The following is a 24,113-nucleotide window of genomic DNA, read 5'->3' on the forward strand; positions in this document are numbered from 1 at the left end:
TCTGCATACGGCTGGAGTGCACGGGCGAACGGCGGATATGCGAGCAAAGTCTGCGCACTTGGAGGAGCAGGTCGGGTAACCCCTGATAACTTTTCAGGAAGCACTGCACCACCAGGTTTACGGTGTGAGCCAGGCAAGGAATGTGTTTCAGTTGTGAAAGGGCTATGGCAGCTATAAAATTCCTTCCATTATCACTCACTACCTTGCCTGCCTCAAGATGTACAGTGCCCAGCCATGACTGAGTTTCTTTCTGCAAGAACTCAGACAGAACTTCCGCGGTGTGTCTGTTGTCGCCCAAACACTTCATTGCCAATACAGCCTGCTGACGCTTGCCACTAGGTGTCCCATAATGGGACACCTCGTGTGCAACAGTGGCAGCTGCGGATGGAGTGCTCGTGTGACTGCGGTCTGTGGACGAGCTCTTGCTTCTGCAGGAGGACGAGGAGGAGGAGGAGGGGGGGCGAACGCCTACAGCCAAATGTTTCCTAGACCATGGGCTAGGCAGAACTGTCCCAATATTGCTGTCCCCTGTGGACCCTGCATCCACCACATTAACCCAGTGAGCCGTGATGGGCACGTAATGTCCCTGGCCATGCCTACTGGTCCATGCATCTGTTGTCAGGTGCACCTTTGTACTCACGGATTGCCTGAGTGCATGGACGATGCGGTCTTTTACATGCTGGTGGAGGGCTGGCATGGCTTTTCTCAAAAAGAAGTGTCGACTGGGTAGCTCGTAGCATGGTTCTGCGTAGTCCATCAGGGCATTGAAAGCTTCGCTTTCAACTAACCTGTAGGGCATCATCTCTAATGAGATTAGTCTAGCAATGTGGGCGTTCAAACCCTGTGTACGCGGATGTGAGGATGAGTACTTCCTTTTCCTAACGAGAATCTCATGTAGGGTGAGCTGGACTGGAGAGCTGCAGATCGTGGAACTAGCGGGGGTGCCGGTGGACATGGCAGACTGAGAGAGGGTTGGAGATGGTATTCTTGCTGGTGCCCTACATGCAGTGTTTCCTACTACGAAACTGGTGATTCCCTGACTGCTTTGGCCTGGCGATGAAATCTGCACATTTGCTGCAGGTGGTGCGGGAAATGGTGGGCTTACAGTGAGGGAAGGGATGTAGCGTTGCTGACTAGCTTCATTGGCCGAGGGTGCTACAACCTTAAGGGACGTTTGGTAGTGAGTCCAGGCTTGCAAATGCATGGTGGTTAAATATCTACGCATGCAACTTGTATTTAGACTTTTAAGATTCTGACCTCTGCTTAAGGTAGTTGAACATTTTTGACAGATGACTTTGCGCTGATCATTTGGATGTTGTTTAAAAAAATGCCAGACTGCACTCTTTCTACTATCGGATACCTTTTCAGGCATTGCAGACTGAGCTTCTTTAACCGGATGTCCACGCTGTCCAAAACTGGTTTTGCCACGCGTTTTTGGCCAGATACGGGCCTGGCTGATGGAACCTGTTGCGATGTTGATGCCTTCTGCGGCTCCTCCTCCTCCGCATCAGAGCTGCTGCCGCCTGCACCCTGTTCCCCCAATGGCTGCCAATCGGGGTCAACAACTGGGTCATCTATGACCTCCTCTTCTATCTCGTGTGCAACTTCGTCTGTGTCACCGTGTAAGCCGGTGGTATAGCGTTCGTGACGGGGCACCATAGTCTCATCAGGGTCTGATTCTGGATCAGTACACTGCGAGGGCAATGTTGTGGTCTGAGTCAAAGGAACAGCATAGTAATCTGGCTGTGGCTGTGCATCTGTGCACTCCATGTCCGATTCAACTTGTAATGGGCATGGCCTGTTAACTGTTTCACTTTCTAACCCAGGAACGGTATGTGTAAAGAGCTCCATGGAGTAACCCGTTGTGTCGCCTGACGCATCCTTCTCTGTTGTTCTTGGTGAAGAAGACAAGGAAGCGACTTGTCCCTGACCATGAACATCCACTAACGACGCGCTGCTTTTACATTTAGCAGTTTCAGAAGAGGAGGCGAAAGAGCTAGAGGCTGAGTCAGCAAGGAAAGCCAAAACTTGTTTTTGCTGCTCCGGCTTTAAAAGCTGTTTTCCTACTCCCAGAAAAGGGAGCGTTCGAGGCCTTATGTAGCCAGACGACGAACCTGGCTCAACAACTCGAGACTTAGGTGCTATATTGCTTTTCCCACGACCACCTGATGCTCCACCACCACTACCATCATTACCAGCTGGCAATGACCGCCCACGGCCACGACCTCTTCCACCAGACTTCCTCCTTGTTTGAAAAACGTAACCAAACTAACGGTATTTGTTACTGTAAAACCAGTTACAAGGTGAACTCAAACTTCTGTTGGATTTATATATCCCTTTATAGGTGGGTCAGACTGCAGGGAAAATCAGGCCCAATGTATAACAGTACACAGCTTCAGTGGCAGACAGATATGCCACTAACAGGAATGACGCTGATGCAGACACTAACAATTCAAATCTCCCCCTTTTTATTTTTTCGGGGAGAATATTGAAGAAATGTGGCCCACTCTCATACAGTATATGTTCTGTGGCACAAAATTTGAGACAGGTGGCACACACAGGAGTGGCACTGAAGCAGAAATGCCAATCTTAATCTCCCACTATTTTTTTTTCAAGGAGAATTTAAAAGAAATCTGACCCAGTATTACACACTAGGTTTAATGTGGCACACAATTTGAGACAGGTGGCACACACAGGAGTGGCACTGAAGCAGAAATGCCAATCTTAATCTCCAACTATTTTTTTTTTTCAGGGAGAATTTAAAAGAAATCTGACCCAGTATTACACACTAGGTTTAATGTGGCACACAATTTGAGACAGGTGGCACACACAGGAGTGGCTCTGAAGCAGAAATGCCAATCTTAATCTCCCACTATTTTTTTTTTCAGGGAGAATTTAAAAGAAATCTGGCCAAGTATTACACACTAGGTTTAATGTGGCACACAATTTGAGACAGGTGGCACACACAGGAGTGGCACTGAAGCAGAAATGCCAATCTTAATCTCCCACAATTTTTTTTTCAGGGAGAATTTAAAAGAAATCTGACCCAGTATTACACACTAGGTTTAATGTGGCACACAATTTGAGACAGGTGGCACACACAGGAATGGGACTGAAGCAAAAATGCCAATCTTAATCTCCCACTATTTTTTTTTCAGGGAGAATTTAAAAGAAATCTGGCCCAGTATTACACACTAGGTTTAATGTGGCACAAAATTTGAGACAGGTGGCACACACAGGGGAGTGGCACTGAAGCAGAAATGCCAATCTTAATCTCCCACTATTTTTTTTTTTCAGGGAGAATTTAAAAGAATTCTGACCCAGTATTGCACACTAGGTTTAATGTGGCACACAATTTGAGACAGGTGGCACCCACAGGAGTGGCAATGAAGCAGAAATGCCAATCTTAATCTCTCACTATTTTTTTTTTCAGGGAGAATTTAAAAGAAATCTGGCCCAGTATTGCACACTAGGTTTAATGTGGCACACAATTTGAGACAGGTGGCACACACAGGAGTGGCACTGAAGCAGAAATACCAATCTTAATCTCCCACTATTTTTTTTTTCAGGGAGAATTTAAAAGAAATCTGGCCCAGTATTACACAATAGGTTTAATGTGGCACACAATTTGAGACAGGTGGCACACACAGGGGAGTGGCACTGAAGCAGAAATGCCAATCTTAATCTCCCACTATTTTTTTTTTTCAGGGAGAATTTAAAAGAATTCTGACCCAGTATTGCACACTAGGTTTAATGTGGCACACAATTTGAGACAGGTGGCACCCACAGGAGTGGCAATGAAGCAGAAATGCCAATCTTAATCTCTCACTATTTTTTTTTTCAGGGAGAATTTAAAAGAAATCTGGCCCAGTATTGCACACTAGGTTTAATGTGGCACACAATTTGAGACAGGTGGCACACACAGGAGTGGCACTGAAGCAGAAATACCAATCTTAATCTCCCACTATTTTTTTTTTCAGGGAGAATTTAAAAGAAATCTGGCCCAGTATTACACAATAGGTTTAATGTGGCACACAATTTGAGACAGGTGGCACACACAGGAGTGGCACTGAAGCAGAAATGCCAATCTTAATCTCCCACTATTTTTTTTTTCAGGGAGAATTTAAAAGACATCTGGCTTAGTATTACACACTAGGTTTAATGTGGCACACAATTTGAGCAGGTGGCACACACAGGAGTGGCACTGAAGCAGAAATGCCAATTTTAATCTCCCACAATTTTTTTTTTCAGGGAGAATTTAAAAGAAATCTGACCCAGTATTACACACTAGGTTTATTGTGGCACACAATTTGAGACAGGTGCCACACACAAGACTGCCACTGATACAGATTTGCCAATTTTAATCTGAACTCTTTTCTTCTTCAGGGAGACTAGTGAATAAATCTGGGCCACTGTATTAGAGTATATTTTCTGTGGCAGAAAGTGGCTTGAAGAGATATAACGAAACACAAAAAAAAGGGACTGTCCTACAATTACTATCTTCCTGCAGTAATCTCAGCAATGTATGGCAGGCAGCAATAACAAGGAGTGGACTGCTGCACAAAAAAAGTCAACAGTGTGGACAAACAAACAAGATAGCTGTCCAGAAAGGAAGGAGCAACAGGACTTGTGCTTTGAAAAAAGCAGTTGGTTTGCACAGCGGTGTACAAACAGCAATGCAGCTATCTGGGAGCCTTCTAGGGCAGCCCAATGAGCTACAGCACTGAGGAAAAAAAATGTAGCCTCCACTGTCCCTGCAAACAAAAGGTGGTGTTGGACAGTGGAAATCGCTACAGCACAAGCGGTTTGGGGGTTAATGGACCCTGCCTAACGCTATCCCTGCTTCTGACAAAGCGGCAGCAACCTCTCCCTATGCTCAGATCAGCAGCAGTAAGATGGCGGTCGGTGGGAACGCCCGTTTATAGCCCCTGTGACGCCACAGAAAGCAAGTCAATCACTGCAATGCCCTTCTCTAAGATGGTGGGGACTGAGACCTATGTCATCACGCTGCCCACACTCTGCGTCCACCTTCATTGGCTGAGAAATGGCGCTTTTCGCGTCATTGAAACGCGACTTTGGCGCGAAAGTCGCGTACCGCATGGCCGACCCCACACAGGGATCGGGTCGGGTTTCATGAAACCCGACTTTGCCAAAAGTCTGCGACTTATGAAAATGACCGACCCGTTTCGCTCAACCCTAATTCTCAGTTTTTTCTTTTTCAAATATCTCAAGATTACATTCTCCGCACAATGGAAATAAGATGAATATGCTAGGTAACATAGTAACATAGTAACATAGTAACATAGTTAGTAAGGCCGAAAAAAGACATTTGTCCATCCAGTTCAGCCTATATTCCATCATAATAAATCCCCAGATTTACGTCCTTCTACAGAACCTAATAATTGTATGATACAATATTGTTCTGCTCCAGGAAGACATCCAGGCCTCTCTTGAACCCCTCGACTGAGTTCGCCATCACCACCTCCTCAGGCAAGCAATTCCAGATTCTCACTGCCCTAACAGTAAAGAATCCTCTTCTATGTTGGTGGAAAAACCTTTTCTCCTCCAGACGCAAAGAATGCCCCCTTGTGCCCGTCACCTTCCTTGGTATAAACAGATCCTCAGCGAGATATTTGTATTGTCCCCTTATATACTTATACATGGTTATTAGATCGCCCCTCAGTCGTCTTTTTTCTAGACTAAATAATCCTAATTTCGCTAATCTATCTGGGTATTGTAGTTCTCCCATCCCCTTTATTAATTTTGTTGCCCTCCTTTGTACTCTCTCTAGTTCCATGATATCCTTCCTGAGCACCGGTGCCCAAAACTGGACACAGTACTCCATGTGCGGTCTAACTAGCGATTTGTACAGAGGCAGTATAATGCTCTCATCATGTGTATCCAGACCTCTTTTAATGCACCCCATGATCCTGTTTGCCTTGGCAGCTGCTGCCTGGCACTGGCTGCTCCAGGTAAGTTTATCATTAACTAGGATCCCCAAGTCCTTCTCCCTGTCAGATTTACCCAGTGGTTTCCCGTTCAGTGTGTAATGGTGATATTGATTCCTTCTTCCCATGTGTATAACCTTACATTTATCATTGTTAAACCTCATCTGCCACCTTTCAGCCCAAGTTTCCAACTTATCCAGATCCATCTGTAGCAGAATACTATCTTCTCTTGTATTAACTGCTTTACATAGTTTTGTATCATCTGCAAATATCGATATTTTACTGTGTAAACCTTCTACCAGATCATTAATGAATATGTTGAAGAGAACAGGTCCCAATACTGACCCCTGCGGTACCCCACTGGTCACAGCGACCCAGTTAGAGACTATACCATTTATAACCACCCTCTGCTTTCTATCACTAAGCCAGTTACTAACCCATTTACACACATTTTCCCCCAGACCAAGCATTCTCATTTTGTGTACCAACCTCTTGTGCGGCACGGTATCAAACGCTTTGGAAAAATCGAGATATACCACGTCCAATGACTCACCGTGGTCCAGCCTATAGCTTACCTCTTCATAGAAACTGATTAGATTGGTTTGACAGGAGCGATTTCTCATAAACCCATGCTGATATGGAGTTAAACAGTTATTCTCATTGAGATAATCCAGAATAACATCCCTCAGAAACCCTTCAAATATTTTACCAACAATAGAGGTTAGACTTACTGGCCTATAATTTCCAGGTTCACTTTTAGAGCCCTTTTTTAATATTGGCACCACATTTGCTATGCGCCAGTCCTGCGGAACAGACCCTGTCGCTATAGAGTCCCTAAAAATAAGAAATAATGGTTTATCTATTACATTACTTAGTTCTCTTAGTACTCGTGGGTGTATGCCATCCGGACCCGGAGATTTATCTATTTTAATCTTATTTAGCCGGTTTCGCACCTCTTCTTGGGTTAGATTGGTGACCCTTAATATAGGGTTTTCATTGTTTCTTGGGATTTCACCTAGCATTTCATTTTCCACCGTGAATACCGTGGAGAAGAAGGTGTTTAATATGTTAGCTTTTTCCTCGTCATCTACAACCATTCTTTCCTCACTATTTTTTAAGGGGCCTACATTTTCAGTTTTTATTCTTTTACTATTGATATAGTTGAAGAACAGTTTGGGATTAGTTTTACTCTCCTTAGCAATGTATTCCTGATGAATTAAATGAATTAAATGAATTAAATTCCAAATCAACGTTTCAGCTTCATGTGAGCCTTTATCAAGATATACCTGTATCTGCAATGATATAATAGTGCACACAAATTAATATTTAAATATATATATATATATATATATATATATATATATATATATATATATATATATATAGCTATAAAAATGGTAACAGCACAATGCTCACCGGTGGGTGCCAAGCCTCCTGGGTAAGACGATCCACTCATCCACCCAAATAATATGCCAAAAAGAAAAGAAGGCAGCACTCCAATTCTTGAAAAGGTGAAAAACTGTGAAGTTTATTCAGACCCACATCTTTCTCAAGGCTTGAGAAAGGCTCAGTGTGAGCCGAAACGTCGCACAGAGATGTGGGTCTGAATAAACTTCACAGTTTTTCACCTTTTCAAGAATTGGAGTGCTGCCTTCTTTTCTTTTTGGTATATATATATATATATATATATATATATATATATATATATAGAAGCAAAAAACATTAGTATTTTCCTGATTACTCTCACGTCGACGGTTGCGTCGTGTTGTGTCGGAACAAAAAAACGTTGCTTGCAACGGTTTTTTGTGCGTCGTGTCGGCCATTTCCGACCGCGCATGTGCGGCCGGAACTCCGTTCCCTCCTCCCCACAACTCACAATGGGGCAGCGGATGTGTTTTAAAACTGCATCCGCTGCCCCCGTTGTGCTGCGCTTTCACAGCATGCATCGGTACGTCGCCACGACGCATTGCGTCGTGCGTCGTACGACGCTAGTGTGAAAGTAGCCTTAAATGTATGGGCCAGCTATAATGTCAGGCTGCTGCAGTGCAGTACAGCGCATCCTCCACCAGGGGGAGCTTGGTAGGGAAGCCAGACTGCACACACAGAGCAACAGAACAGACGCCACCTAGTGGCGAGAGCAAGGTCAGGCCAGCTAAGTCAGAACATAAGACAGCACAACCATACAAACGGATTTAGACAGAATGGATAGTCAAAACGTAGCAAGGGATTAGTAAACCAGGATGGGCAAATACGGTACCATAGGGAAAAACTGAAACAGAGTCAAAAGCCAAGCCAGAAGATCAGAACCAGGGAGTCAAGCAGAATGACAGACAATAAAAGAGACACTGGGAAAGGGCAGGCAGGGGGAGATAACAGACACAGGACAAGTCAGGGTTCACAGTAGGACAAACCAAGGGCTTCCAGAGTCAGGTTCACACGCCAAAGACAGAGCTATAGCTGACACTGCCAGCAAGATTCATGGGAGCTAAATAGCAAACCTGAACCCAGAATGAGGCAGAGCAAAGTTAACCCTTGACATGATCAGTCCAGAAAAAAGGGCAGACACTAATAAACCCTGGAACGGATCATGACAGTGAGCAGATGGTTAAGTGATTTGTGAGAGCGTCTCTTGTGTTGAATGGTGGGACTGAATGGATCTGTGCTGTTGAGCAATGTGAACAGAGCATGAGTGCTATACATAGGAGAAGGAAGGACAGAGGGACCGATATGGATGGAGTGTAGAGAGTTAATGCAAGGGCGGTGAATGTGAGTGAATGCGGCAGCCAGGATATAGAATATACACTACATATATACCGTGTGCTGTGCCTTTGGGAGTCGTTGCAGCGACTGCAGCGTTGATAATTATTGTTCCTGCCTGAGTGGGAGTATTTATATCACCTCGCTGTAGCGTGCCCAAATGCCAGTACATAGCAGGCAGTCTTTCTGGCGACTAATTACCCTAGGTGCAGTACCAAATCTGACCTGAGGGTAAGGGGGCGCCAGAGAGCTGCAAGTTCAGGCGGAACTGTAAAGCGGGATATACATAAATCCCTGCAGTTCGTGGTATATTGAAGATCAGTGGGATAACTGAAACAAGCCCCTGCTGTAAACTAAGAGGTCAATAGCCTTGTGTGTGTTTTCATCACATTGTAGCAGTGGAGGGATAACTAAAATAAGCCCCCCTGCACATGTGATAGCCATCTGTTGGCCTAAAGTCACCCCGATCCGTGACGTAGGGGTGACGGTCACGGTGTGAATCGTGACATAAAAGATAAAGCGTATGTGGAATTGTATGTATATGGAATTTCCTGAAGAAGGGGTGTCACTGACCTTGAAACACGTTAAATAAACCACCGTCTAATTTCATCATCCTTTGGAACCTCATTAATAAGGCAGCGCGTATTTAACCCAAACCTCCTACAGAGTTTATCATGATATATGGCCGTTGAACAACTTGTGGATCTGCAGCAGCCGAAATCTCTACAGGCTCTCCATTCAACAAAATCAGATGAGCAATTATAAGAAAGCTTATCTGTAGGATAAGACCCTATTTTGCGCTTTGTGTCTCCACTTGTTGCCCAATAGTGATTATATCTATACATGAGAGAGACCCATGAGTCGCAGAATAGCAAGGGTAACACGCTCTATTCTCATTTCTCACTCTCCACAGGTCCACCATCCCAAGCTATTTTATATAATTCCCGAATGAAGTCAATTTCTTGATACCTTTACCCATTCCCTATTTATGTCTATCCCACCCCTCATCTTTAACATTTTTTTAAATCACCAATAACCAATAATGGTAATCCTCTACCCCGCTTAAACAATTCTAGCACCTCGTGAATCTTTTTCCCAGAGTACGGAGGTGGTATGTATATGGCTACTATACATATTGATTGCCCATAAATTTTACCGATTACAAAAATATACGGGCCTTCACTATCAATTTGGCTTTCAATTTCTTCGAAGGGCGTAGATGCTCCGATCAATAAAGAAACCCCCCTAACATATGAAGAATATGTAGAATGATATGCCTTCCCAATCCATCTTCTCTTCAACACCTCTACCTTCTCTGTAAGTAGATGTGCCTCCAGGAGGCAAAGTACATCTGATCCCTTCTTCCTAACATCTTCCATGATTGTCGGTCTCCGTGTTTGCTCTGACAATCCTCTTACATTCCAGCTAAGGATTTTAATTCTCCCATCTCCATCATAGGATCCTATATGTGCAAGTTCCAGACTTCTTAAAATACTATGCTGTTTCTTGCAGTTAACAAAACCCATCCCTAAACAATTAACCCCACCCCTCCCCTCTCGTATTTCTCCTCTCTTACCAGAGAGTGGGTGATACTACGTCTAGCTACGCTATAAACGTTAACTCTAAACTGCTATCTATCTATAGCATATAGCAGCTAGAAGAGTATAACCCATTAATAATAAAACATAACCTTTACTGATTACATTTAAAATGGACAAACAAAACACATATCAAAATAAAGTGCTCTCGCCGAAAACAGAGGCGTCTATTATACTTTACATGTTGGGGGTGTCCATAGTAGGGCTCACTTGGGGCTTGTCCTTGTGAGGACAGGAGTCACTGCTGGGGCACGACAGGGGTTTAGGGAAAAGGTCCCCATTTCCTCTACCTCACCCTACTACCGTGGACCCTCCTTAGGACCCTGCATAACCAATGTGGGGACCCTTTCGTCCATAATTGGTGAGATCAAACCAGTTTTTTATTACAGCACAGTTTTCGGCGAGAGCACTTTATTTTGATATGTGTTTTGTTTTGTTTGTCCATTTTAAATGTAATCAGTAAAGGTTATGTTTTATTATTATTGGGTTATACTCTTCTAGCTGCTATATACTACTTACCCTAAGAGTTGTGCAACAGCTTGGTGATCCTGAGCTGCAGCTGATTGTTTATCTATCTATAGCACCTCCATATTTCCTCCGCCTATACGTATGATCATTATTACGATTAGTCCCTCCATGGTCCATATCAACTAATATACAGGAATCAGAAGTCTCCATATAGTAACACTGTCTTCACTTTCTCATTCTCAGGAAACAACTCAGTATTCCTTTCTGCTCACTTCCCCCTGTTCTTGTCTGCCTTGAGCCTTTTGTTATTTAGGTCCAGCCACTTAGTGGCCTCTTCCGGTGTTGGGGAAAAGTGAACTGTTCCCAGGGCTACAACCCTGAGCGTTGCTGGGTACAAGGTAGAATAAATCAAATTAAGTCTCTCTCAATCTTTTCATTACCGCTTCATATTGCATTCTCTTCTTCTGCACCTCAGCTGAGTAATCAGGATAAATGGAATTTTTTTGGCCATTAATGCACCTATCATTAGCCATTCTTGCTTTTCTCAATATAATGTCTCTGTCTCTGTAGTTAAGGATCCTAGCCAGTATAGTACGGGGGAAGGGGGGGGGGGGATCCCAGCAGAAGGGGTCTCATGGGAACACGGTGCACACTCTCCACCGCAAATAGCTTAGTCAGGTTGTCAGCACCAATCTTAGTACGGAGCCATTCCTCAACAAACGCTATAGGATCAGTCCCTTCTGCCTTTTCTGGGATGCCCACTAATCTCACATTGTTCCATGGAGCGGTTTTCCAAATCAAATGTCACGCCGTAAGCGGCGTTAAAGGGGCAGGACGGCATACTGGGACCCGCACCTGTCTCTACCACTTTAATGGGGCCCTGGCTTTCCCTTATCTCGGGGGTACCTATGATGGTCAGGAGACCCGAGCTGCCAGCGTTTCCCTGTCTCCTGTGCAGGCCCTATCATTGCTCTCCTCTCCCCCCAAAGGAGGTGGTGTGCACCAGTGTAATAATATTACAAATAACAGGGTATACAGACAAGGTAACTAAAAGTCTCAAACTCACCAAATGCTCGCACAACCACAGAGGAAACACAGAGAAGGGAAGAGAAGGAATAAACTAGGAAGGAAAACAGGTTAAACATGCAACCAAAACAGCAGACACCAATCTCTGTAAATAAACCTCCAACACCAACACTACGCTCCTTCAACCTCCAAGCCAGGCAGTAGAACTGATCACTTACAATAGCTGAAGACAGGACTGGGTCTATATAGAGGATCAGATTACAAAATCCACTTCATCTGAGAGAGACCCAGCTCTCAGCAACTCAGTAATAAGGTTAACTCCTGCACTGCTGGCACAAAGCAGCCAGGTCAGAATACAGGTGAAGAGCTTCTGTTCACTGTGTGTGAACGAGGCCCAGAGCGCTGCGGTTCTCTTGAACCTCTCTGTCGCGGTAGCCCCGTGACATCATCATTTTTGTCAGCCAAAGTAGCACATCTCTGTAAGCATTGAGTGTGAGACTTCTGCATCTTAGAGAGCTGGTCCTCCAGCACACTCACTCTTTCCTCCACTGCTCCCACCCTGGAATCAACTTTATTCATGGCTACCTTCATACTGGTCATTTATTTTTTAACCCCATCAACCCTCTGTGTAAGGATTGTTAATGCAGTCTTACAGAATCTGACCAGGTCATATATGTCTTTCAATGTGGTCTCCCCTACTACAGGCTCCTCCATTGCTTCCTGCTCCACTCTTTCCTTTTCCCGCCATTCTTCCTTTCCCATTAACCCCTCATGTACCGTATCATCTTCCGAATCTTCTCCTTTCTCTTTTTACCTGGTCTCCTCCTCTCTCCTTTCATCCATTTCCTTTGCCGCTCCCTCCGTCCTCGCAAACTTCTCCAGTTTAGAATTGATTTAAAGCTTCCTTGCATAGGAAGCATTTGCAGCGTCGACCTTCTCTGCAGCCTCCCCACTCTCGGCGCCATCATCAGCTTAGCTCCCCGCTCCAGCTCTTGGGTCCTGCTGCCGTCTCCCCACCATTTCCGTGGCTCTCTGCTGCACCACACTTCGGGGCCTGAATCCGCGATCGTTTACTACCGGCACAAAACTTTACCGGCTCTTTGGAGGGACTTTAATCTGGATAATTGATGGATTTCAGCAGAGGAGCTCTGGAAGCCGTCCACTCACATCAAGTGCTAGGCCACGCCCCCAACTCTCCATGAACTCTCAACAGAGCAGATTAATCCCTGCACTACCAAAAGAAATTTTAATTGTTTAATAAGAAGGTGAAGTGCTTCTAACCAGTACAGGAGTAGGAGGATTCATACGCTGTGGTCTTCTGGCTCCTATCTGTCATGGTAAACCTGTGACAGGAGTATTGCGTGTATGACAGAACTGCAGGGAACTGTCATGATTCCAATGGCAGGGAATCACAAAAGGACAAGCACCAACAAGCTCTAGGGTGATGGAACCTGAGCTGACCGCGACCCTAAACCTGAACACACAAATAACAATAGCCGGGGAACGTGCCTACGTTGGTCCTAGACGTCTCGCACCAGCCGAAGATCTAACTTCCCCTATTAGAAGAAACACAGACCTCTCTTGCCTCCAGAGAAATACCCCACAGAAATAGCAGCCCCCGACATATAATGACGGTGAAATGAGAGGAAGGCACATACACAGTATGAAAACAGATTCAGCAAAATGAGGCCCGCTGAAACTAGATAGCAGAGGATACAAAAGTAAACTGCGCGGTCAGCAAAAAACCCTTCAAAAAACCATCCTGTAATTACTTGAACTCATGTTCCAACTCATGGAACATGAGGAGCAATTACAGCCCACTAGAGCAACCAGCAGCAAAGAAACAATTATATGCAAGCTGGACAAGACAAAAATAAAGCAAAACGTGGAACAAGAAAATCAAAAACTTAGCTTGTCCTGAAGATTACTGAAGCCAGAAGCTGAGGTAACAAAACACTCTGATAACCTTGATAGCCGGCGGGGAAATGACAAGAAAGCCCGGTTAAATAGGAAACTCCCAAATGCTAATAGAACAGGTGGACACCAGAGACAGCAGAACACAAATCACCCAGTACCATCAGTAACCACCAGAGGGAGCCCAAAAACAGAACTCACAACAGTACCCCACCTTGAGGAGGGGTCACCGAACCCTCACGAGAACCACCAGGGCGACCAGGATGAGCCCTATGAAAAGCGCGGACCAAATCATCAGCATGAACATCAGAGGCAACCACCCAAGAATTATCCTCCTGACCATAACCCTTCCACTTGACCAAATATTGGAGTTTCCGTCTGGAAACACGAGAATCCAAGATCTTCTCCACAACATACTCCAATTCTCCCTCCACCAGCACCGGAGCAGGAGGCTCAAGCGAAGGAACAACAGGTACCTCATACCTCCGCAACAACGACCGATGGAACACATTATGAATAGCAAACGATGCCGGGAGATCCAAACGAAACGACACAGGGTTAAGAATTTCCAAGATCCTATAAGGACCGATGAACCGAGGCTTGAACTTAGGAGAAGAGACCTTCATAGGAACAAAACGAGAAGACAACCACCCCAAGTCCCCAACACGAAGTCGAGGACCCACGCGGCGACGGCGATTAGCAAACTGCTGAGCCTTCTCCTGGGACAACTTCAAATTGTCCACCACATGACTCCAAATCCGATGCAACCCATCCACCACCATGTCCACTCCAGGACAATCAGAAGGCTCCACCTGACCAGAGGAAAAACGAGGATGAAACCCCGAATTACAAAAGAAAGGAGAAACCAAGGTAGCAGAACTAGCCCGATTATTAAGGGCAAACTCGGCCAGCGGCAAAAAGGTAACCCAGTCATCCTGATCAGCAGAAACAAAACACCTCAAATAAGTTTCCAAGGTCTGATTAGTTCGCTCCGTCTGGCCATTCGTCTGAGGGTGGAATGCAGACGAAAAGGACAAATCAATGCCCATCTTAGCACAGAACGTCCGCCAAAATCTAGACACAAACTGGGATCCCCTGTCAGAAACGATGTTCTCCGGAATCCCATGCAAACGAACCACGTTCTGGAAAAACAGAGGGACCAACTCAGAGGAGGAAGGCAACTTAGGCAAGGGTACAAGATGAACCATTTTAGAAAAGCGGTCACACACAACCCAGATGACGGACATTTTTTGAGAGACAGGGAGATCCGAAATAAAGTCCATGGAAATGTGCGTCCAAGGCCTCTTCGGGATAGGCAAAGGTGGCAACAATCCACTGGCTCGAGAACAGCAAGGCTTAGCCCGAGCACAAACCTCACAAGACTGCACAAAAGAACGCACATCCCTCGACAAGGAAGGCCACCAAAAAGACCTGGCCACCAAGTCTCTAGTACCAAATATTCCAGGATGACCTGCCAACGCAGAAGAATGGACCTCGGAGATGACTCTACTGGTCCAACTATCCGGAACAAACAGTCTCTCAGGCGGACAACGATCAGGTTTACCCACCTGAAACTCCTGCAAAGCACGTCGCAAGTCTGGGAAGACGGCCGACAAAATCATCCCATCCCTAAGGATACCAGTGGGCTCAGAATTTCCAGGGGAGTCAGGCACAAAACTCCTAGAAAGAGCATCCGCCTTCACATTCTTTGAACCTGGCAGGTATGAAACCACAAAATTGAAACGAGAGAAAAACAGTGACCAACGAGCCTGTCTAGGATTCAGACGCCTGGCAGACTCAAGGTAAATCAGATTTTTGTGATCAGTCAAGACCACCACACGATGTCTAGCACCCTCCAGCCAATGACGCCACTCCTCAAATGCCCACTTCATGGCCAAAAGTTCCCGATTACCCACATCATAATTCCGCTCAGTGGGCGAAAACTTCCTAGAAAAGAACGCACATGGCTTCATCACCGAGCAATCGGAGCCTCTCTGCGACAAAACCGCCCCCGCTCCAATCTCGGAAGCATCAACCTCAACCTGGAAAGGAAGCGAAACATCAGGCTGACGCAACACAGGAGCAGAAGAAAACCGGCGTTTAAGTTCCTGAAAGGCCTCCACAGCCGCAGGAGACCAATCAGCAACATCAGCACCCTTCTTAGTCAAATCCGTCAAAGGCTTAACAACACTAGAAAAATTAGTTATAAAACGACGATAGAAATTAGCAAAGCCCAAGAACTTCTGCAGACTCTTAAGAGATGCAGGCTGCGTCCAGTCACAAATAGCCCGAACCTTGACGGGATCCATCTCAATAGTAGAAGGGGAAAAAATATACCCCAAGAAAGAAATCTTCTGGACTCCAAAGAGACACTTTGAGCCCTTTACAAACAAGGAATTAGCCCGCAGGACCTGAAACACCTTCCTGACCTGCTGAACATGAGACTCCCAGTCATCAGAAAAAAACAAAATATCATCCAAATACACAATCATAAATGTATCCAGATATTCACGGAAAATATCGTGCATAAAGGACTGAAAGACTGAAGGAGCATTAGAAAGTCCGAAAGGCATTACCAAATACTCAAAATGGCCCTCAGGCGTATTAAATGCGGTTTTCCACTCATCACCTTGCTTTATTCGTATAAGATTATACGCACCCCGAAGATCAATCTTAGTGAACCATTTAGCCCCCTTAATGCGAGCAAACAAATCAGTCAACAAAGGCAAAGGATACTGATATTTTACGGTAATCTTATTCAAAAGACGATAATCTATACAAGGCCTCAAGGACCCATCTTTTTTGGCCACGAAAAAAAAACCTGCTCCCAAAGGGGACGAAGATGGACGGATATGTCCCTTTTCCAAGGACTCCTTAACATAATCCCGCATAGCAGTATGCTCTGGCACTGACAGATTGAACAAACGACCTTTAGGAAATTTACTACCAGGAATTAAATCTATAGCACAATCGCAATTCCTGTGAGGAGGAAGCGAACTGAGCTTAGGCTCCTCAAAAACATCCCGATAATCAGACAAAAATACAGGAACCTCAGAAGGAGTAGATGAAGCGATAGAAATCGGAGGTGCATCATCATGAACCCCCTGACATCCCCAGCTTAACACAGACATTGTTTTCCAGTCAAGGACTGGATTATGAGTTTGTAACCATGGCAGACCAAGTACTAGAACATCATGTAAATTATAAAATACCAGGAAGCGAATCACCTCCTGATGAACGGGAGTCATACGCATGGTCACTTGTGTCCAGTACTGAGGTTTATTCATAGCCAAAGGTGTAGAGTCAATTCCCTTCAAAGGAATAGGGACTTCCAGAGGCTCAAGACTAAACCCACATCGCTTGGCAAATGACCAATCCATAAGACTCAGGGCAGCGCCTGAATCTACATAGGCATCGACGGAAATGGATGATAATGAGCAAATCAGAGTCACAGACAGAATGAACTTAGACTGTAACGTACTAATGGCAAAAGACTTATCAACCTTTTTTGTGCGTTTAGAGCATGCTGATATAACATGAGCTGAATCACCACAATAAAAGCACAACCCATTTTTCCGCCTATAGTTTTGCCGTTCACTTCTAGACTGAACTCTATCACATTGCATTGTCTCAAGTGCCTGTTCAGAAGACACCGCCAAATGGTGCACAGGTTTGCGCTCCCGTAAACGCCGATCAATCTGAATAGCCATAGTCATAGACTCATTCAGACCCGTAGGCGCAGGGAACCCCACCATAACATCTTTAATGGCCTCAGAAAGGCCATCTCTGAACTTTGCAGCCAGGGCGCACTCATTCCACTGAGTAAGCACTGACCATTTCCGAAATTTTTGACAATATATTTCTGCTTCATCTTGCCCCTGAGAGAGAGCTAATAAAGCTTTTTCAGCCTGAATCTCCTGGTTAGGTTCCTCATAGAGCAAACCCAATGCCAGAAAAAACGCATCCACATTAAGCAACGCAGGATCCCCTGGTGCCAATGCAAATGCCCAATTTTGAGGGTCACCCCGCAGGAAAGATATAATAATCTTAACCTGCTGAGCAGGGTCTCCAGAAGAGCGAGATTTCAAAGAAAGGAACAGCTTGCAATTGTTCCTAAAATTCAGAAAACTAGATCTATCTCCAGCAAAGAACTCTGGAATAGGAATTCTAGGTTCAGACATAGGAGCATGTACAACAAAATCTTGTATATTTTGAACCTTAGCAGCAAGATTATTCAAGCTGGAAGCTAAACTCTGGACGTCCATGATAAACAGCTAAGGTCAGAGCCATTCAAGGATTAAAAGGAGGAAAAAAAAAAAAAAAAATCAGCCAGGCTGCAATTAAGGCTAGGCAGCAACCTCAGAGGAGAGAAAAAAAAACTTCCTCAGACTACTTTTCCTCCTACTTCAGCCCAAACATTTTGGCCGGCTATACTGTCATGATTCCAATGGCAGGGAATCACAAAAGGACAAGCACCAACGAGCTCTAGGGTGATGGAACCTGAGCTGACCGCGACCCTAAACCTGAACACACAAATAACAATAGCCGGGGAACGTGCCTACGTTGGTCCTAGACGTCTCGCACCAGCCGAAGATCTAACTTCCCCTATTAGAAGAAACACAGACCTCTCTTGCCTCCAGAGAAATACCCCACAGAAATAGCAGCCCCCGACATATAATGACGGTGAAATGAGAGGAAGGCACATACACAGTATGAAAACAGATTCAGCAAAATGAGGCCCGCTGAAACTAGATAGCAGAGGATACAAAAGTAAACTGCGCGGTCAGCAAAAAACCCTTCAAAAAACCATCCTGTAATTACTTGAACTCATGTTCCAACTCATGGAACATGAGGAGCAATTACAGCCCACTAGAGCAACCAGCAGCAAAGAAACAATTATATGCAAGCTGGACAAGACAAAAATAAAGCAAAACGTGGAACAAGAAAATCAAAAACTTAGCTTGTCCTGAAGATTACTGAAGCCAGAAGCTGAGGTAACAAAACACTCTGATAACCTTGATAGCCGGCGGGGAAATTACAAGAAAGCCCGGTTAAATAGGAAACTCCCAAATGCTAATAGAACAGGTGGATACCAGAGACAGCAGAACACAAATCACCCAGTACCATCAGTAACCACCAGAGGGAGCCCAAAAACAGAACTCACAACAGGGAACTATCTGTGTGGCCCTGTGTATTGAAATTACTGTGAGACTCTTTGTATCTGGAAGTCTTCAAAATCTGATGGCCATCTCTTAGGCATCATGCATTGTTACTGATGACCAGTCCTTAGGCGTCAGGCATTGCTACTGATGGCCAGTCTTTGGGCATCAGTCATTGCTACCACTGGTCAGCCCTTAGGCATCAGGCATTGTTACCACTAGTCAGCCCTTAGGCATCATGCATTGTTACTGATGGCCAGTGTTTGGGGGCATCAAGCATTGTTACTGATGGCCAGTTCTTAGGCATCAAGCATTGTTACTGATGGCCAGTCCTTAGGCATTGTTACTGATGGCCAGTCCTAAGGCATCAGGCATTGCTAATGAGGGCCAGTCCTTAGGCATCAGACATTGTTGCTGATGGCCAGTCCTTAGTCATCAGGCATTGTTGCTTATGACAGCCCTTAGTTGGCAGGCATTGTTACTGATGGCCAGTCCTTAGTTGGCAGGCATTGTTACCAATAGCCAGTCCTTGGGGGTTAGTCATTGCTACCGATGGCCAGTCCTTAGGTGTCAGGCATTGCTACTGATGACCAATCCTCAGGCATTGTTACTGATGGCCAGACCTTAGTTGTCAGGCATTGTTACTGATAGCCAGTCCTTAGGGGTTAGTCATTGTTACTGATGGCCTGTCCTTAGGTGTCAGGCATGGTTACTGGTGACCAATCCTTAGGCCCAGGCATTACTACTGATGGCCAGTCCTTAGGCATCAGGCATTGTTAATGATGGCCAGTCCTTAGGTGTCAGGCATTGTTACTGATGACCAATCTTCAGGCATTGTTACTGATGGGAAGTGTTGTGAATTCTGCTCTTGGGCTCCCTCCGGTGGTTGTTGATGATAATGCAGTTATTCCTGAGCAGCAGTCTTGGACAGGTGTTTCTGCTAATTGCAATTCGGACTAGGGTATTTAGCTGTGCAGGACTCATTAGTAGTAGTCAATGTTCCTTTGGAAGTGTTGGTCCTCTGCCTGGCCTCTCCTGCTTGCTGCCAATTCAGCTAAGATAAGTGTTTTCTTCATTTTTTAGACACACTGCTGTGTGTTTATTTTCTGTGCTTATCTTGTTTCTATTTTGTTCCTGCTAGACTGTGCCTGTTGTTTTTCTCAGTCTAGTTGGACTCGCTGGAGTCGCAGATATACTCTCCGCATCTTTAGTTAGGTGGTGGAGTTTTTGTATTTTTCTGCTGTGGATATTTTGTAGTGTTTTATGCTGACCGCATAGTATCCTGTACTATCCTTTCCTATCTAGGTAGAAGTGGCCTCCTTTGCTTATCCCTGTTTTCTGTCTGCGTGTGTCTTTTCCTCTCCTACTCACAGTCATTATTTGTGGGGGGCTACCTATCCTTTGGGGGTCTACTCTGAGGCAAGAGAGTTTTCCTATTTCCATCTTTAGGTATATTTAGTCCTTAGGCTGTGTCGAGGTGTTTAGGTCTGGTTAGGCACACCCCACGGCTACTTCTAGTTGCGGTGTTAGGATCAGGGGTTGCGGTCAGTAAAGTTACCACTGCTCCAGCAAAGGTCATTTCATGCTGCTCCAAGGCCACCTGATCATAACAGGGAAGCCCTTAGTCATCAGGCATTGTTGCTGATGGCCAGTCCTTAGGCATCAGGCATTGTTACTGATGGCCAGTTCTTAGGCATCGGGCATTGTTATTGATGAACAGTCCTTAGGGCATTGTTACTGATGAGCAGTCCTTACTCATCAGGCATTGTTACGGATGGCCAGTCCTTAGTCGTCAGGCATTGTTACTCATAGCCAGTTCTTAGGAGTCAGGCATTGTTGCTGATGGCAAGTCCTTAGGTGTCAGGCATTGCTACTGATGGGCAGTCCTTAAACATCACACATTGTTACTGATGGCCAGTCCTCAGGCGTCAGGCATTGTTACTTTGGCTGCTGTTAGTTTGTACATTTCTCAGCGGTTCTTCAAGGTAATTCAACATTGTTCTATTCACATTGATGGTGCAATGCTGTAATAGCTGCAGGAACCGCTGTATAGTCGACCAATAGACGGATCCCCACAGACATGATAATGGCCCATCCTAAGGATAAGCCATCAATTTGTGAAGATTGATCAACCCCTTTATATACATGATACGATTTGTGAGGACTGAAGTGCTAAGATGTTAATGGCCATAAGGAATCCATATTGGTAGCCTGCCTTTAAGGAACCTTTAAGATATTAGACAGTAACAGTTCAGCTTATTTTAGACTTGTATTTTATGACCGCATAGCTCCTGTCATGCCGTTCTGTCTGTATCTGGTTTTCAAAGAAAGCAGTAAAGCCGCACCCTATAATTATATAGTCTCTGTGGACATCGGGGCGCACGTCCTCACCTGGGGGTCCATCCCAGACAGAACATCCAAATCCAAACTGAAGAAAAGGACAGCGCCACACCGGATAGTGAAAAGCAGCTCACATATTTATTCTGCCTCCTGCGAGGCAGAATAAATATGTGAGCTGCTTTTCACTATCCGGTGTGACGCTGTCCTTTTCTTCAGTTTGGATTTGGATGTATCTGGTTTTCGGCATGACAATGCATGTCTTTGCTTTTACCCTTTGCTCCTTTCCCCCTAAATTGAGCTGGGATACTGTTGGCTGTTACCTGTATGGAGCCTTCTCAGTTCCTGCTTTGCTGCGTAGTCGTACATGGGTGGTTAGGTCTTTGCTCTGCTGCAGGACCATCCGTATGTGCAGTCCCTGGTTATCGCTGTAGAAGCTGTCCATGGGTTGTGAGGTCATTTGCAGCTGGTGCATGACTTTCCACGTGTGTCAGTACATGCAGTTGCAGCCTGGTGCCCTGAGCCTCCGTTCCTGCACTGATTGTGCTGTAATGGTTTCTGTTTGTGCTTAGGGCGTGCGCAGCCACACCTTCCCTGCTTTTATCAGTGTTAGGGTGTGTACTTGAAATGCTGCCCCTCAGCCAATTGATGAGGGGCAGCTCCTACATAAAGTTCCCCTGCCCTATGGGCGGGGCCTGAGCTTCTGATACGATCAGCTGCAGCCGCTGATGCGGTCCAGCCCATAGACGCCCACAAGACGACCGACCTCAGAAAACGTGGGGCGCACGTCCCCCGGGGAAAAAATATGGACCCTTTATACCGCAGAGGGGGACTCGGGCCTACCCAAACTAGGGGAGGGCAGAGACCGGGGTTCTGTGGCAGCTGAGCATGTGGACAAGGAAAGAGACACGTAGGACTTGATTACACCGCACAACTTCAGGTATAGAGAAAGTAAAGTATACTAAAGTAAAGTCACACAGTACATAAACAAAACATGACGATGTCAGGCTCCTGATTCCACACCTCCAGAAGGGTACCACCCAGTGGACCCCAAGGCACCAACGGATCACCAAGGCACACATAGGCGGGACATCAGGAAACAGGCAGGACATTAGGGTACACGAGGACATCAGGAAGCAGGCAAGACATCAGGATACAGACAGGACATCAGGACATCTGGACACAGGAAATACCTCATGACATCAGGACACAGGCAGGGCATCAGGACACAGGAATACTGAATAGACATCTGGGACACTGGAGTGGCAGCCCAGGTCATCAGCTGGGACACTGGCGTGGCAGCCCAGTTCATCAGGTAAATCAGGACATCGGACACAGGAAGGACATCAGGACATCGGGGAACACGAAGTCATCAGGATGCAGGCACGACATCAGGGTACAGACAGGACATCAGGACATCTGGACTCAGGGTCACCGGCAGACAGACAGGAGTAGTTCGGTTCTGGACATCCGACACGACCTACAGGCACCACCACAGTCATCAGGCTCCAAGCTCCAGACAGCGGTCAACAGGTTCCAGACTGTGGTCGTCAGGCTTCGGGCATAGGACCTAGGAAGGAACTCAAGCGTGATGGTGCAAGCACCGCTGTCCTGGACAGATGATGTGCTACTACTGGTGAAGTTTTTCCTGTGTAGTGTGCAATGTAAGTGCAATGTAAGAGTTAGGAACTTCCCAATTAGGGTCACCGTGTAGTGGTGAGATGGCTATTGCATTTTTAGATCAAAATTATGTTAACTACAGTAAGTACCTTATATTATTTTCATGCACTATGCTGTGTATTTATTTGCTGCAGGGTATTTAATCATTATGTTTCTGTCTTTCTTTTTGTCCATATGAACAATAGCTCTTGTCCCTGAGGCTACTGAAATGATACGTGTGGCATAATTAAGAATACATGCTGTGTCGTCACACCCTATAAGTCAGGTCTTCTACTTAGATTGTCAATTCAGTAGCTTTATGGGTTCAATAAAAATACACTTTTCTAAGGTACAATGGTTGTCAAAACAGATGTAACCTATATTGAAAACATTTTAGAAACCTTAAAAAGGTGTTTCGTCTGGGTTTTATTTGGATGGTCCACTTATTTCCTAACATTCTGCAGAATGTTAGCACTAATACATAGTAGTAGTCATATTTTATATTCATCATTGTTATCATTAAACCTCCAAACTTATCTTGCATGTTAGTATTTATAAAACATAAAAAAATATTTATAATACCTGAAAAATGGTTATGAAAGATGTGATTGTGGTGATCATTTTTGTGATTGTGCAGTATTCTAATCTTGTTACCTACAGATCTCAATGACCATGGGAGACATATGGACAAGTGTCATAATAGGAAGTTTGGCAAAGACAATAGCATTATGAAGATTGAAAATTTCTTACTTTCCCAAAATTTGTCAAGCTACTCGTTCCTTGGTAGAATGTATGGGCACCTCTACTAGATGTTTCTGCCCTGAAAATAGACAAAAATGTGAATATCAACATCAGTTTGTTTCACTTTATTTTTTTCCTTTCTTTTTTGCTACAGTTATTTACACTATCTCTGCACAGACATTCTTACTTGGTCTTTTTTTGATAAGTCCCTGGCTGTTTATTTTCTGAAAAGTCCTTTGCAACCTAGACACTGATTACAACGATGTATGACAATGCCTACCAAGTTTTATTGTATTAATCCAAATACTAATGTGACCTGAAGAAAGAAAAACTTAACCTAGAAATGAGTGCTAAAACGCGCGCTGGGGCTAGTTCCACTGCATGACCAGATACCGATTACAATGGGTGAGACGCTTTTTTGGTTACATATGGGGATAGGGGAAAATATGTGTAAGTGGGTTGAGAGCTGGCTTAGGGATAAGAAACAAAGGGTGGTTATTAATGGA

The 24,113-nt window shown here is 45.0% G+C and overlaps 1 protein-coding gene across 2 annotated transcripts in view; it reads right to left on the reverse strand.

The window, feature by feature from the left end:
• Positions 1–24,113, reverse strand: part of LOC138649626 (dipeptidase 2-like) — a 438,600-nt gene that overhangs the window by 217,643 nt on the left and 196,844 nt on the right. For both annotated transcript variants that reach the window (XM_069740170.1, XM_069740169.1), the window contains exon 6: positions 23,617–23,686. In XM_069740170.1, coding sequence (XP_069596271.1) covers positions 23,617–23,686 — 70 coding nt within the window. The remainder of the gene's footprint in view (positions 1–23,616; positions 23,687–24,113) is intronic.

Source organism: Ranitomeya imitator, chromosome 9, assembly GCF_032444005.1.
Source record: "Ranitomeya imitator isolate aRanImi1 chromosome 9, aRanImi1.pri, whole genome shotgun sequence".
Classification (NCBI taxonomy): Eukaryota; Metazoa; Chordata; class Amphibia; order Anura; family Dendrobatidae; genus Ranitomeya; species Ranitomeya imitator.